We start from the raw sequence: 16,168 nt of genomic DNA, 5'->3' as shown, positions 1-16,168 counted from the left end.
ATGTGATACAAATAATAATGAATGCATTTAGTTGAGAGTTTGGCAGTAGTTTCTGCTGGTGTAGATAATGAGATATCCTCCAATCTCATGCTCTATCTATGAATGGGTTCATGTAAGGGGATGTTGTAGCTTTGGAGTGAGCTGTACAAAATTGTAATTTATACCTTCAATTAGAATCTTTCATCTTACCCTCACATTGGATGTCAGTTTTCAGTGGGTGGGTTTTGTATTCTTGAGTTGGCCCAGTCAACATAATGTGCATGAAAAGCTTATGGCTCCTTCTTGTGTATACAATATATTATTGTTACACAAGCTGAACATGAAATAATAAAAATATTCATAAGTGGTCAAAATATATTTATAACATCACAGATGTTGGTGAAAAGTACTATTTCATAAATACTACTTATTTCTCAAAAAAACTGAAAGCTATTTCTCACTACCACTGCCAAAATGTTTGGCACATGCTCAAAGGCTTGTAATAAAACTCCCACTCCTATAAGTATAAACATGTACCATGCTATTCTTTGATGCAATCACTATAAGACTATAGCCTTCCACTGTTATTAGAGTAATGCATCTTTTCTGCACACTAGTTCTTTTGAGCAGAATTGTAAGTGACTTAGGTCATTTTTTTCTTCTTGTGAATAATGAAATGTTTGGACGTTTTTCTAAAAACATTTTAGCTAGTATCCACAGTGTTATATTTACTTTCCTTCATTTAGAGAAAGATACAAAACTGTAAAATATTCAAATAGAAATTATTTTCTCATGTTAATTTGATTTATTTTAATCAAAGTACAAGATCCTTAGTGCATGCTCCAGAATATGTGATGTGGTTTCTTAATTAAGAATATTTTCCATCATTATTAAACATGTTTTTGGTTTGATATTCAGTCTCACTTTTCATGATTATGACAATGATCAAGGCATAGGTATCATGCATATACAAGACCTATTTGGTGAAATAGTAACCTGTTTCATTGAATATCATTTCATGTATCCACATTTCTGACACAGTTGAGGTTATGACACTCTCTCACTTTCAGAAGTCGTATTTTACTGTTTCATTGGTGACTGTAAGTACTCTGATAGTCTGATGTTACAGCCATGGATTCAGTGGTTTTGACTAGCTGTTCTTGCTAGCTACTTTGGTCTCTGGTTCCCAACAAAAAATATACAATTCTATCTTCATCTCTTCTAGCTTTGATTTACACAAGATTTGACATTCTCTCTCTTTTTCCATTTGTTTTCATTGAATCATGGGCTTCTTTTGTGCATAAGCATTCTTCTGATTTTCTTTTTCCCATTCTTTGATATTCATGTTCATAATGACGACTGTTTTGTCTTAACTTTCAACTCCAGTGGCATTATCCTTTTATACCTTGAAAATCTTATTCTTTTGCATATTATAATTTTTTTTTGTGGTTTCTGTTCCTTTAAATTCTCTAACTAAGGAATCTCTTCTTTATTTCTTTCTCATTCAGCTCATTTTCATCTTGCTTGTATTCAGCTTCTTCATTATTTTTTCATGCTCTACCTTCTTTTGGAGACTTCATGTTGTGACATCAACTGCTTTGCTGGGAAAAAATTGCATCAAACTTGATATTGATTTCTTCTCCATTGTTCCAGTTAACTTAGTTTTCTTGTTTCTGAAAGTTGCTTGGTTGGAATGTTATTTTCTTTGAAGAGTGCCTACCTTAGTCTTATCTCAGGGACATCCATGTGGCACACTTCTTGTGTAATGAGGTTTCTCAGGACTTTCCTATACATTGCAAACTCAAGCTGAAGAAGTTCTCCAGCAGATAACCTCTAGTAACTTTGAATTTCTGCTTTATTCATTCCATGTTGTTTCAATATATTTATCCCTGGGAGCCTCTTAGGGTCACTCCTTTCATGCTATTTTATGTCTTTAGACCATGGATATTGTTATCAAAGCTCTCGTGTCTCCTCTTATTTCTATGCCTATTTGGAGAACTCTCCTTCTCTCAAGTTCTTTGTTGTCAGAGGCACTCATGTGCATCCTTTTGAATGGTCTCTGGCTAATCATGAGTGTTCAGACATCTTTTGTCATAAATTGGGACTACACTTTTGACTGTCTTCATTGGTCTCACATGATTGAGCATTCTTTCTTTCCAATGTGTTCAAAGATACCTCTCTATCTAGATGGGTTGCAGTTCTGGACTGTTGTACTTTTTTTTGACTCCAGTGTTCAGATGTGTGGTTTCTCAATATTAACATCCTTGTGATTTTAGCTGTTCAATGACCTTGCAATAACTCATATGTCTAGTCATCTTATTCTAATCCATCCAAATAATTCTACTTTCATTTCTTACATCAACTGACAGGGAAACAGTTGTTCTTAGTGCCTCCTCTTTTTGACTTTAGACTCTCTCTTTTGTGCCAACAACCTCTACAGTTAATTGTCAGTCTTTCATATCATGAAAATTTTGAACTTGATGATGGATCGGTTGTCTAACCATAGACAAGTGGTCTCCATATTCTCTAATGTTTCAGTGGATTTATTTTCACTTTGTCATTTCAAAAGAAAGATTAGTGCCTCTGTGACTTCTTTAACACCAAAATTCCACTTATTTATCTTGGGCTAGGGTCAATCAAGTACCAGTGTTAGACATTATCAGTAGGTGTTGTGTATATTGTGTCTGATGCTGGTGTGTGGATATAGTGCTCACAAAACCCTGGCATTTTTGCAATGTCTTTCTTGGCATTGCAGTGCATTCCAGTGTAGGGCTACATGGTGGGTGGGGACAGTGGCACAGAAGTGTATTTTATTTAATACATATACCCCAATCCAAGAAAAATAAATAAATATAAAGGGAAGAAAAACAGATAATTTGTAAATGATCACATGGATGACTCTGTTGTACAGTTGGCTTCTGTACCTTAATTTGTCATTATACATTCTTATCCAAGAAATCATTAGGGCACATTTCTTCCTCTTTCATTCAAAAGGGTTAAGAGGAAATTGCTGGCTTCCCCAAGTCAGTAACTAAGGGTTAACCGTAATGGTTTACACCTGTCTTACTTCTGTTCTGACCCTAAGTGATTGGAGGAGAAAGAGGTGCATTTAAAGACTATGAACAATATCTCTTACATAGAGGCTTGGGAGTTATTGTTCCCATTCCATTCCACTGCTACCGTGGGAGTGCAGACAGATCTTTCCATACTTCCAACAGAGTTGTTCTCAAACCACGGAAAGTCTTTTTCCTTCCATGATTAAAATAGTGGACAAATTAATGTCTACTCCCACCTCTATGCCCACTACTCCTTCCAGCTCCAATTCTTATGGTCCTGGCTTCTGGTATTTCCTTGGGTCCTTATTCTTCTTCAGCCTTTAGAATGTAGAGTGCGTATTCATTCATGCCCTCAGTCACTGGAATCTATGTCCACAGACAGAGACCTTTCGACCCAACCCAATGCAGAAACAATAGAAATCAATAGACCTCCTAATAAAGAAAATAACATGGTCATAAACCTAAGGGTTCTCCATCTGAATAAAAATGGCAACATTGATACAGTGGTTTCTGTTTTATGATATATGACATTAGGGATTTGATCGAATCTTGTCATTGTGTGTGCCTTTACATACAAGAAACATTTTTGAAACCTATCAATACAGTCACCTTTCGACAGATTTCTTTGTACCATAATGACAGGTTGTGTGATGAAAGAGTATATCAAGGGGTAGCACTAATGGTCAACCAGCATGTTCCCACCATATCTTTGCTACTTAATAAACCCTCAGAGGCTGTAACCATCCATGTTTCCTTGGGTTGTATCATCACTGTTCGTTCTCTCTCCCTATCTCCTGGAGAGGCCTATGATCAATCAGACCTTGCAGCTCTTATCAAACAGTTGCTGTCTCCTCTTTTACTCTAAAGAGACTTAAATGGACTTAATTCTCTCTTGGGTGATGCTGATATTGATGAGAGGGGTTATTCCATAGAGCATATGCTCTCTGATCACAACCTTTCTCTCCTAAATACTGATCTTTATACTTATTTTCATGCACCTAGTCAGTCATTTATTGCTTTTTATCTCTCTGTTTGCTGTCTTCACTTTTCTTGGAGGGTTGACAGTGACCCATGGGGTACTAATGATTTTGCTATCATTTTAAGAGAGATTTGACTTGGTTGGTGTCACCTGATCCATGTGCCTCTATGGAAACTTGACCAAGCCAACTGGCCCTCTTTAACTGCTCTCTTGAACTTGATCTTGCTGTCATCTATAAGCCATTGATAGATGAATGCATGGAAGCATTAACAGACTGTATTGTCCAGGCAGCTGCTCTATCTATTCTGGAAACCTTCACATGTTTTCCAGAGTATTCTATGGTGGAATACTGCCTGCAAAATGGTATAGAGGGCTCAAAAATGGGCCTGGGATACATTTCATAGGTATCCCACACTCTTAAACCTCATTGCTTTTCATCAAGCCTGTGAACATGCTCATCAGGTAAGACATCAAAGCCAGAATAAATCTTGGATTAAGTTCACAACAAACCTCTCCTCTACTACCAGTTCCAAAATCATATTGGACAAGATTTGGAAGGTCAGTGGGCAGTATACTTCCCTTCCCTGTTTTGATCTTGCTCTCAGATGACCAGTGAGTTGCTGATGTTCAAAGTATCACTGATACCCTTGGAAAAAGCTTTTCTCGTGCAACTAGCACTTCTGTTTCATCCCCCACTTTCTGTTCCATTAAATCTTGGGCAGAGCAGTCTTCTCTTTCCTTTCAGGCCAATCATCTCTACAATTATAATCACCCCTTTACCTGATGGAACTCAAGCTTGCTCTCTATTGATCTGGTAGTACATTGGTCGGACCTGATGATATTCACTTTGAGATGCTATGCCATCTCCCTCCTGTGTCTCTTGCTGTTCTTCTAGTTGTTTTTAACTGGATCTGACAGGAGAATGTTTTTTCTGATGCTTGGCACTGAGTTATTGTTGTCCTCCCTTTTTTCTAAGTCTGGGAAGGATCCAAGATTCCTTCAAACGATCATCCAGTTGTTTGGATGAGCTGTCTCTACAAGATCTTAGAGAGGATGGTTAATGCTCATCTTGTTTGGTTCCTTGAATCAAACAACTTCCTCTTACTCACTCAGTGTGGGTTCCGATGACAGAACTCTACCACGGACCACCTCATTTGACTTGAAATGTCAATTAGGGAAGCCTTTTTGAAGTGACAAAAATATGTTCTTTTATCTGGTACTCATGGGTTGTGTGGCCATTTACACATTTTTATACAGAACTTTTTAAAGAACTTGTGATTCCAAGTCTGTGTGGGATCGACAGTTTCTCATTCTATTCCACAGAAACTTGGAGACCCCCAAAGCTATGTCTTGAGTGTCACACTTATCTGTGTGAAGATTAATGCAGTCACTGCACAACTTCCTTCTACTACAACAAATGCATTCTACATCAATGACTTCCACATTTTATGTCAGTCGTCAAGCATGAGATTTTTTGAGTGGCAGTTTCAGACTGCTCTCAATTATTTCTTAAAGAGGATCACATCAAACTGTTTTATATATTTTTTTCTCTAAAACAGTTTGCATGCACATTTGCTGCGAACTGGGTATTCATCCAATTTCTGAGCTTTGTCTCGGTGATGATGTTCTACCCATGATCCCTGAAGCAAAATTCTTGGGGCTTATCTTTGACCTAAGCTGACCTTCATTCCACATATCAAGCAACTATATGGCAAGTGCACAGGGGGACTGAACATCTTCTGGCTCCTCTATTCCATCTCCTTGGGAGCTGATCAGTATTCTATGCTAAAGATCTATTGTGCCCCAATTGATCCTAACTGGACTATGGATCTCTGATCTGTGGTTCTGCCAGGACCTTGGCCTTAATGAGGTTGGACATCATTCATTATCTGGGGCTTTGGGTCTGCATGAGGGCTTTCCACACTTCTCCAGTTCAGAGATTGTACACCAAGTCTCACGTACCTTGTCTAGACTTTCACTAATTACAACTTACTTTAATCTATGCATCAAAACTTTGCTTTTTCCACAGTGTCTCACCTAGGATTGTGTTTTCCTTCCTCAGTGAGCTATGCTTTTTTCAGAACAGATGGTCTGCCATTGTTCCTTTTGGCTTTTGTATCCTGGTGTAGTTGGATGATTTTGCTGTCTCCAGTGATCAGCCCATCCCATCATGGCTTATTACCATGCCCAAATGTGACCTTTGAGTCATCTGAAGAAGACAGATACTCTTAATTGGGAGTACCATCTTCTGTTTGCTAAATATCTTTTGAACCATCCTTTCATTCCCATTTATGTGGATGGTTTGAAATCATGGGGCTCTGTAATAGTTCAGTAGTTGTACACAGATCCACTCTATAGTTTCTGTATTCACTGTCAAATTGTATGCCATTTCTCTTGCCCCAAATTTTACTATTTATACCTACTCGCTTAGTTCTACTGGCCCTGAAGTCTCTTCTTATTAGTTCTCATCCTTTTCTTGTCTATATTCAAAACCGACTGGCCCATTTCTCTTTATCATCCATTTTTATCCAGTTATTCTGGATACCAGGCCACTTTGGTATTTGTGGGAATGACCTCGCTGACATTGCAGCTAAATTTATCTGCTCTGGTGCTATCACTGCCATCCCTGTACCATATATGGACTATAGTTCTCTATTAAAGGCTGGGCTCTACACCAGTAGGCAGTTGACTTGGAGTGAGTAATGTGATAACAATCTTTTCCAGATCAAACCTATTATTTTTCTTTGGCTGTCTTGTTTCCATAAGGATTGGAAGGGGGAAGTTATCCTGGAAAGGCTATGCATTGGTAACAGTTTTTTAACTTATTTTTTTCTTTTATCTGGGACTCATGCACCAGAGTATGGCCTTTGTGACACTCAAGTGACAGCAGTTCATGTTTTACTGTTGTGCTGTTGTTACAACTCTGAGCGAAGAGACTATTTTAGACATTGCCAATGACACTGTCCACGTCACTTGTGTTTCTTTTTTCATTTTTCAGGGCCATTGGCCATTTTAATCCTATTCAGGTTTTTTCTTTGATATTTGTCCATTGTTTTGTTTTAATGTGATTCCTTATTACATGCTATAATAATTTTACTTTTTTCTTTTATATTATATTTCTTTTATTTCAGATAGCCTAGTTGCTTTGTGCCAATAAATGCAAACCAACCTACCAGCCCTAGATTCTAAAAAAGCTGTGAGTTAGGATTGGTCCCAACATTTTCTAAATCTTTGTCATAAACTTTCCATCTTCTCTCCCTTCTTTCCCCTTTTCTGTGGTTCTGACAATTTTCTCTTGAACTTTTCTCATCAGTCATCTAATTTCTCTCTCCTTGCAATTCTTTTTACTTTTCTCCAGTTTTGCCAGTTCTTTTCTAAGCCTTTCTTACCAGTCATCTGTTCTTCTTTATTTGTTGTAAGTGAAGATAATATATTTGGGGTATCATAAATTTGATAACACATTTGAAATAGTTGTAAACCTACTAAATTTTATGGCCAATCATTCAGTCCATCAAGACAGTGCTATTGTTAGTAGTAAAGCTGGGAGAATTTTAGGGTCTCTTTATGGACATATTGATTACAGGCTTAAAGAGGTAATTATTATCTCTACAAAAATTACTAGTTAAAACTCTTATGGAATACTAGATAAGATTTTGAACTCCTAATCTATGAAAGAACATTAAGTAGAGAATAATGTCTTGATTACACAAAATGTGACATTACTTCTCTTTCTTCAGTTGTTTTTATTGAAACCATTGTGCATGAGCCTCTTCCATCATCTGACTATCTCATTCTCTTATATTGTAACCCTTTTGTTGCTCTTTTATGTCCAGAATGAGAACTTACAGGTATGTGTAATACTTAGTAATAGTGAAGCTTTAATCAAAGAACATACATATACAAAACACTTCAGAACTAACAACTCTTCTTCCCCAATTCTAGTATGTCTTTTTTCTCTCACCATGAACAAGCTTTTGACAGTACATAATGTGCTCAGGTAAGACTAATGCTTATGGAAGATGTTGGCATCCTTCTATTAGAGAAGGGCTGCAGTTTGATTTCAATAAATATTATATCTTTTTAATTATATACACATGTTGTTTTATCCGAAAATCCTTTTATATATACTTATAAATTTGAATACGAAGCTTATGATACATCCTACATCTTTTTAATATAATGAATGTTCCATAAGTTTACTTTTTTGTATTGTATGTCTTGGCTTATAGTTCTTACCACAACACATGCATGCTCTGCAAACCTACATGAGATAAACAGGCTGGTTGATTAGCCTTTATATTCCATTCACTCTTGTAGCACTTTAGTAATGCAGTAGAGTTTCTTTTGACAGAACCTTTTGCTTTGCCACTTTTCTTGGGTGAAGAATATTTCCTGAATAAGATAAGGTGAATGTGTAGTCTCTTTAGAGTTTTTTCCCTGTTTACCCCCTTTACACCCATAGTGGGTGATACACTCCATAAGTTCCCCATTCTGTTGTATATTCTCAGAAAGGAGATTATATTTTTAATTTTCTTGATCTATGTTAGTCAGTTGACAGTCTTCTCAGTGGGGATTCTAGCTCTTAGTGCTATTGAGAAGTGAGTAGCATTTCAGAAGTTAATATCTCCTCTATCTCAAAATCAATTTAATATATATACTTATTTCTCCATAGACCAATTACTTTTCTTGCACACTTCTGGTATATTTCTTTTGCCTCACAAATGAGGTTTTGATTATACATAATGTGCTTGAGGAAACTAATGCCTATGGAGAATATGTATTGGTGAAGGCCTAATGTAAGTAGGGGTGGGAATTTCATTCAAAGCTTGTCACATGCAAAATCTCATCAGTAGGAACAATATAATAGCTTCCAATTCTATGGAAAGGTCATAAATTTATGTGAAATATATTTTCACGTAAAGAACATTTTAACTTTATATCATTATCAAACATAATTTTTAAAGTATATCTTGATAATAGAGAAATTTTAATAAAAGAATATAAATTTACAAAATGTTTCTGTAATATAGTTTACCTCAATGAGTTCAAATAATCTGGATTTTAGAAAAGTGACAAATAGCCATTATTTCTTACCTAGTGATCTGATTTTTACTTGTAGGTATATGTGTCAAATGTCATCATACAAGAATGCTTCATCAAAATCGACAACTTGCTAGGGAGATATTACAACAGAGACTTGATGAATATTATAATGGTGATATGAGCATATCTGCTCAGCAGAAACGAATTGAAGAGAAAAAATACAATGTGAAGAAGCAAAAAGCTAAGAAATTACAAGAACTGAAGAAACAGTTCAAAGAACGAGAAGGACTGGATTGAATTTTCATTTCTAAAATCCTTTTAAATAAATATCAAGCTTATGATTTTTTTTCAGAAAAATCCTTATACATTTGAATCATATATAAATTTATTCAAACTATATATGTGGAATATTGTGGCCTTAAAGTATTTAGACTGCTTATTGCAGAATCTAATGTTACATCTGTTTCTCCAAGTGAAGACAGCATCAAGTTACTACTAGAGAATTCAAAGAAAATATAAGTAATTTTTTAGTTTTGAATCTTTGAAGTGATGACTATAAATGAAAATTAGTGTATCATATAGTTATTTCTTTATATTGTGAAGGTACAGTATGGTAATAAAGTACATACTAGTATAAATACCAAGACCATTGAAATTCATAATTTGGCAAGCTTTTACTGAACACTACAAATTCTTTTGATACAAAAGATAAAGATTTGACCATAAATATATGGTATCAGTATTTTGACTAGTCCTAGTGAAAGGCGTTCTTTGTGTTAAGATTAAAAATAATTTTATTCATTGTACAGTTTCACACTTCATATGCTTAATCTCTAAATCCTCCTAAATGAACCTCAACTTTTTTAGTGAAAGTATTTCAGGCATTATTTTCTCTATCATATCTCTATATATATTTGGTTAATTTGATTGGCCATGTGACCACTACAAAATACTGTTTTATTTTTCTCTCTCTTTAAAATGTGTAAAAGTATGAAGAGACAATTGTGCAGTAATTATTTTTGCAGCATAAGCTAATAATTTCTCATTTACTTTTTCATTTACAGGTGATCTTTGTTATGTTGGACAGCTTAAGGTGAACTAAGGTTTTATATCCAGCATCCACATGTTGAATTAAAAATCTGTGTTCAAGCATGTCAATTATATCCCTGATCACAAGTATTTTATTTCATCTAAAATTATTTAAGTTTCTCCATTTAACACCACAGTTAATTTTATGACAATAAATGAAAAATATGATATTTAGTATTAAATTCTGAATATCATATTTTATCATTATCATATTTAACATTCTTGTTAAATTCCAATGTTGACTTGAAATGTACCATAGTTCAACATAACAATAATGTGGCCTTGGAAAAAAATATTAAATTATCCAATTTAGAATTTTCAGATTTTTCTATGTATATAAAATATCTTAAAATTTGTATAATTTTTCTAACTTTCTACCCCTCGGTGTGGATTCCTGTACGTTGTGAGGGGACCTCCCAGGGAAGGTTCTGTTCTATCTGATTACCTTCTCTGGGATCTAAACATCCACCCACGTGTTTGCCGTGCGTGGCGACCCGTGAAGGGGAGGAGAGGATCCTGGTGGTTGAGGGGTCCAACCCTAACACACCACTTTGGCCTGTAATTCCTGTAGACGGGCGGCCTTTGGGTGGCCCCCCTTGGGTCAATCGGCTGGTCCACTTGGGCTAGAGTCAACCAAGTACCAGTGTTGGAAGTTCTCAACGGGTGTTGTGGACATTGTGCCTGATGCTGGTGTTTGGGTATAGTGCTCACGAAACCCTGGCGTTGCTGCATTGTCCTTGCGTGACTTTGCAGTGCGTCCCCTTGTAGGGCTCCATGGTGGGTGGGGTCAGTGGGTACCGAAATTTTTCCTTTTTCCTATGGATCCTCTAAAAAATTTAAATAAAATTGTAAAAAAACAGTCAATGGGTAAGCTACCACGTCTTGAATACTCAGAACAGCAATCTTCAACATCAGTAACACACGTACCTCATTTTCTTATATTACATTCTCTTCGGAAAACCTTTAGGGCAAATGTCCCCTTTTTTATTCAAAAGGGACTAGAGGGACTTGCTGGCTCTCCAAAGTCAGTAAAGAAACTTCGATCTGGTGACATATTGGTTGAAACATCCACATCCCAACACAGTGAACTCCTCTTGAATTCAAAGGCAATTGGGGATATACCTATTGAGGTATATGCTACCTTGAATTCTTCACGAGGAGTTATTGTTGAAAGGGATTTGAAGAACGTTCCCGAGTCAGAGATTCTCGCTGGTCTCTCCACTCAAGGAGTTTCTGCAGTGAGGCGCATCTCCACTTGCAAAGATAGAGTTACACTGCCAACAAATACCCTCGTTTTAACATTTACTTCACCTTGTGCACCTGCCACCATCAAGGCAGGTTATCTCATTTGCAGGGTTCGGCCATACATACCAAACCCTCTTCGATGTTTCCAGTGTCAGAGATTCGGCCACTCAAAGACATCTTGTCGTGGTTCCCTGACATGTGCTCGTTGTGGAGGCAAGGACCACGATGCCTATGACTGTGACATGAACCCACATTGCGTAAACTGCAATGGTTCTCACCCCTCTTACTTTCATTCTTGCCCAAAATGGTTGTAGGAAAAAAGAGGTGCAGCGTTTGAAAACGACACATTACATTAGTTATCCTGAGGCTCGGAAATTGCTGTCCACAACTCCATCTCGGACATATGCTGCTGCACTTCATTCCACAACTACAGTGGGAGTGCAGACAGATCTCTCTGTGCCTCCAAGAGAATCGTTTTCAAAACAAATGAAAAGCCTTTTGACCTTCGTGGTTAAAAAGGTTGATGAATCGACTTCCACACCCATCTCTGTTCCTCCCATACCTTCCAACAAACCTCAAGATCCACGTCCTTCAGTTTCAAATACAGGCATTTCTTCTATTACATCTTTTTCTCCCACCACAAGAGACAAAACAATTATTCGTTCGCGTCCTCAGTCACTGGATTCCCCTTCCAATAACAAAAAAACCTGCCCACCCGACCCAGAGCAGGATCTATGGAGGTTGATAGACCTCCTCCGACTAAAGACAGTAAAGAAAAAAGACGTGGTCGTAAACCGAAGGGTTCTCCAGCCACTTCACCTACCCATTTTTAAAAATGTCCACCTTGATACAATGGAACTGTCGAGGTTTACGTTCTAATCTGGATGATATCAAAATGCTGATTGCTTCCTACCATCCTGTTAGGCTTTCTTTACAAGAAACATTTCTCAAAACTGCTGATACTGTCTCCATTTGGCAGTTTTCTCTGTACAGAAATGACAGGTTGTGTGATGGTCGAGTACATGGAGGGGTGGCACTGTTGGTTGATCAACACGTGCCCACCCTGTCTTTGTCACTCAACACACCCTTGGAGGCCGTAGCCATCCTTGTTTCCTTGGGTCATACCATCACTGTTTGTTCTCTGTACCTGTCCCCTGGAGAGACATATGATCAATCAGATCTTGATGCTCTCGTTGAACAATTGCCATCTCCATTTCTAATCCTAGGGGATTTTAATGGACATCATCCCCTCTGGGGAAGTGCTATTATTGATGGGAGGGGCCGATCTGTAGAGCGGATGCTCTCTGATCACAATCTTTCTCTTTTCAATACTGGTTCTTCCACTTACTTTCATGCACCTAGTCAGTCCTTTACTGCTATTGATCTTTCAGTTTGCTCCCCTTCATTATTCTCCCATTTTTCATGGAGGGTTGACAGTAATCCACTAGGCAGTGATCATTTTCCGATCCTTTTGAGACAGACTGGCCATGGTCGATGCCACACTACCCGCGTGCCCCGGTGGAAGCTGGATCAGGCAGACTGGTCCACTTTCACTGCTCTCGCAGAACTTGATCCTGCCATCGTAAATCAGCCATCAATAGACGACTGTGTAGCAGCGGTAACTGACTGTATTACACATGCAGCTGCTCAGTGTATTCCTAAAACCTCGAAACGTTTTCCACGATATCCTCGTCCGTGGTGGAATCCTGCTTGCCACTTAGCACGGAAGGCTCAAAAGCGGGCCTGGGATACTTTTCGTAGATATCCCACACTTTCAAACCGGTTGCTTTCCAACGGGCCCGTGCACATGCTAGGTGGGTAAGATGTCAAAGCCAGAAGGAATCTTGGATTAAGTTCACAACCAGCATATCTTCTACCACCAGTTCCAAGATCATATGGGACAGGATTCGAAAGGTTAATGGGCACTACAATTCTGTCCCCCTCTCGATCTTACTCTCTGATGGTCAGGAGGTGACTGATGTTCGGAACATCACTAACACTCCAGGTGAAAGCTTTTGCCGGGTATCTAGCACTTCTGCTTGTTCCTCCACCTTCCTGGCCATCAAGACTCAGGCAGAGCGATCACCTCTTTCCTTTCGAACTGACTGTTTCTTTGACTATAATTGTCCCTTTACCCTGGTGGAACTAAAATGGCCCTTCATTGGTCTGCCAGTACGTCTGTTGGACCTGATGATATTCATTATGACATGCTGCACCATCTATCTCCTGCTTCTCTTGATGTCCTTCTGATTGTTTTCAACTGGATCTGGCAGGAGAATGTTTTTCCTGATGCCTGGCGCCAGGCTATTATTTTACCTTTCTCTAAGCCAGGGAAAGATCCCAAGATTCCTGCAAACTACCGTCCAATTGCTTTGACGAGCTGTCTCTGTAAGACATTAGAAAGGATGGTTAATGCTCGTCTTGTTTGGTTCCTTGAATCAAACAACCTCCTCTCGCCCATCCAGTGTGGGTTCCGTCGACAGCACTCCACCACAGACCACCTAATTCGTCTTGAAACATCTATCAGAGAAGCCTTTCTCAACCGCCAACATCTTGTATCAATATTCTTTGACATAGAGAAGGCTTATGACACAACATGGAGGTATGGCGTTTAGCGAGACCTCCATACATATGGGTTACGTGGCCATCTACCCATGTTTATTAAAAAAATTTTAATGGACAGGAGATTCCAAGTTCGTGTGGGTTTCACACTTTCCCGTTCTTTTGTACAGGAACTTGGAGTCCCTCAAGGCTGTGTATTGAGTGTTACACTCTTCAGTATAAAGATAAATGCCATCACTGAACAACTCCCTCTCACTGTTGCGAATGGGCTGTATGTCGACGACTTTCACATCTCATGTCAGTCTTCAAACATGAGATATATTGAGTGGCAACCACAAACCACCCTCAATTGTGTACGGAAGTGGACTCTGGCGAACGGCTTTAATTTCTCTCTCTCCAAAACTGTATGCATGCACTTTTGCCATCGACGAGGTATTAACCCTGATCCTGAACTTCATATCGGTGAAGTTTTGCTGCCAGTGGTCCCAGAGACCAAGTTCTTGGGGCTTATCTTTGATCGTAAACTGACCTTTATACCACACTTAAAGCAGCTTCGGGTCAAATGCACAAGAGCACTGAACATCCTCCGTGTTCTCTCTTCTACCAGTTGGGGGCAGATCGCTGTTCAATGTTAAAGGTATATCGTGCTCTTATTAGATCGAAATTCGATTATGGATCAATGGTCTATGGCTCTGCCAGACCCTCGGCCTTAAAGATGCTGACCCCTATTCATCACCAAGGACTTCGACTCTGCACTGGGGCTTTCTGTACCTCTCCAGTTCAAAGTATATACATTGAATCTCATGAACCTTCTCTACACCTTCGCCGTTTGCAACTATCTTTACAATATACTTCAAAACTTCATTCCTTACTAAAGCATCCCACCTGGAAATGTGTTTTCCTTCCTCGGTGGGCAGTACTTTTTCAGAACAGATGATCTGTCATTGCTCCGTTTGGCCATCGCATCCGGGCGCAATTGGATGAATTGGGTCTGTCCTTGGATAACATTGCAGATTCCACAGGTTGGCCCATCCCACCTTGGCTTATTACAGCCCCCAAATGTGACCTTTCTTTCAGTCACCTAAAAAAGGCAGATTCTCCAGATTGGAAGTATCGTCTTTTATTCAATGAATATCTTTCAAACAATCATTCAGTTCCCATTTATACAGATGGTTCCAAATCAGGTAATTCAGTGGGCTCTGCTAGGGTTTGCTATGGGTCAGTAGTTGCGTGCAGAATCCCTTCTACAGCTTCTGTGTTCACTGCTGAACTGTATGCCATATCTCTTGCCCTGGATCATATTGCAGCTGAGCAGTACTCCAACTGCACTATTTATACTGATTTGCTTAGTTCTATACTTGCCTTGGAATCACTACACGTTAGCTCACATCCTATTCTCGCTGATATTCGAAACCGACTGGCCCATTTCTCATTAGCAGCTACTTCAATCCAGTTTTTCTGGATACCAGGCCATGTTGGTATTCGCGGGAACGAGCTTGCAGACATGGCAGCTAAATATGTCTGCTTCAGCACCATCACTCCTATGCCTATTCCGTACATGGACTATGGTGTTGTCTTCAAGGCTCGGCTCCGTGCCAGCTGGCAGTCCACTTGGAGTGAGCAACGTGACAACAAACTTTTTCAAATCAAACCCAAAATTGGACTCTGGTGGTATCTTTTACTAGATAGCTTCCATAAAGTTCGGAAGGAGGAAGTTGTTCTCACTAGGCCACGCATTGGTCACAGTTTTTTAACTCATCATTTTCTTTTATCTGGAACTGCTGCACCAATGTGTAGTTTGTGTAACACTGAAATCACTATCAGCCACGTTTTACTTTCTTGCCATTGTTACAATTCTCAACGACGGCAATATTTTAAACATATTTTTTCCCAGGGTCAGTCTGTAACATTGGACAGAGTTATTGGTGATGGTGACTCTGTCCACCTTGATAATGTTTTTAATTTTTTAATGGCCATTAATCTTTTTAATCTCATTTAAGTGTTGCATATTTATTCATTACACCTTTTTAATTGTGGTTCCTCTTTTACAGTTTTAATCTTTCTCCTTCAATTTGACATTGGACAATGGCCAGAACATTAAATAACTCGACACAAGGACTGGAAAGGCCAACTTCAGGTGACTAACGCTACTGTTTGAACTATCCATTTGAACTACTCGTTAGTCGTCCTGGCGAGTTGTTATTATACTTTTGCT

The 16,168-nt window shown here is 38.6% G+C and overlaps 1 protein-coding gene across 2 annotated transcripts in view; it reads left to right on the top strand.

Moving 5' to 3' along the window:
* The window catches only part of LOC143233831 (mitochondrial translation release factor in rescue), a 32,026-nt gene extending 21,814 nt beyond the window's left edge, over window positions 1-10,212 (top strand). For both annotated transcript variants that reach the window (XM_076470567.1, XM_076470566.1), the window contains exon 5: window positions 9,134-10,212. In XM_076470567.1, the coding sequence (XP_076326682.1) occupies window positions 9,134-9,354 (221 nt within the window). In that variant the 3' untranslated portion in view covers window positions 9,355-10,212. The remainder of the gene's footprint in view (window positions 1-9,133) is intronic.
* The last annotated feature ends 5,956 nt before the right edge of the window (window positions 10,213-16,168 follow it).

This window comes from Tachypleus tridentatus, chromosome 12 (assembly GCF_004210375.1).
Source record: "Tachypleus tridentatus isolate NWPU-2018 chromosome 12, ASM421037v1, whole genome shotgun sequence".
NCBI lineage: Eukaryota > Metazoa > Arthropoda > Merostomata > Xiphosura > Limulidae > Tachypleus > Tachypleus tridentatus.
The sequence above is the reverse complement of the archived record's forward strand: the minus strand, read 5'-3'. Positions and strand labels throughout refer to the sequence as shown.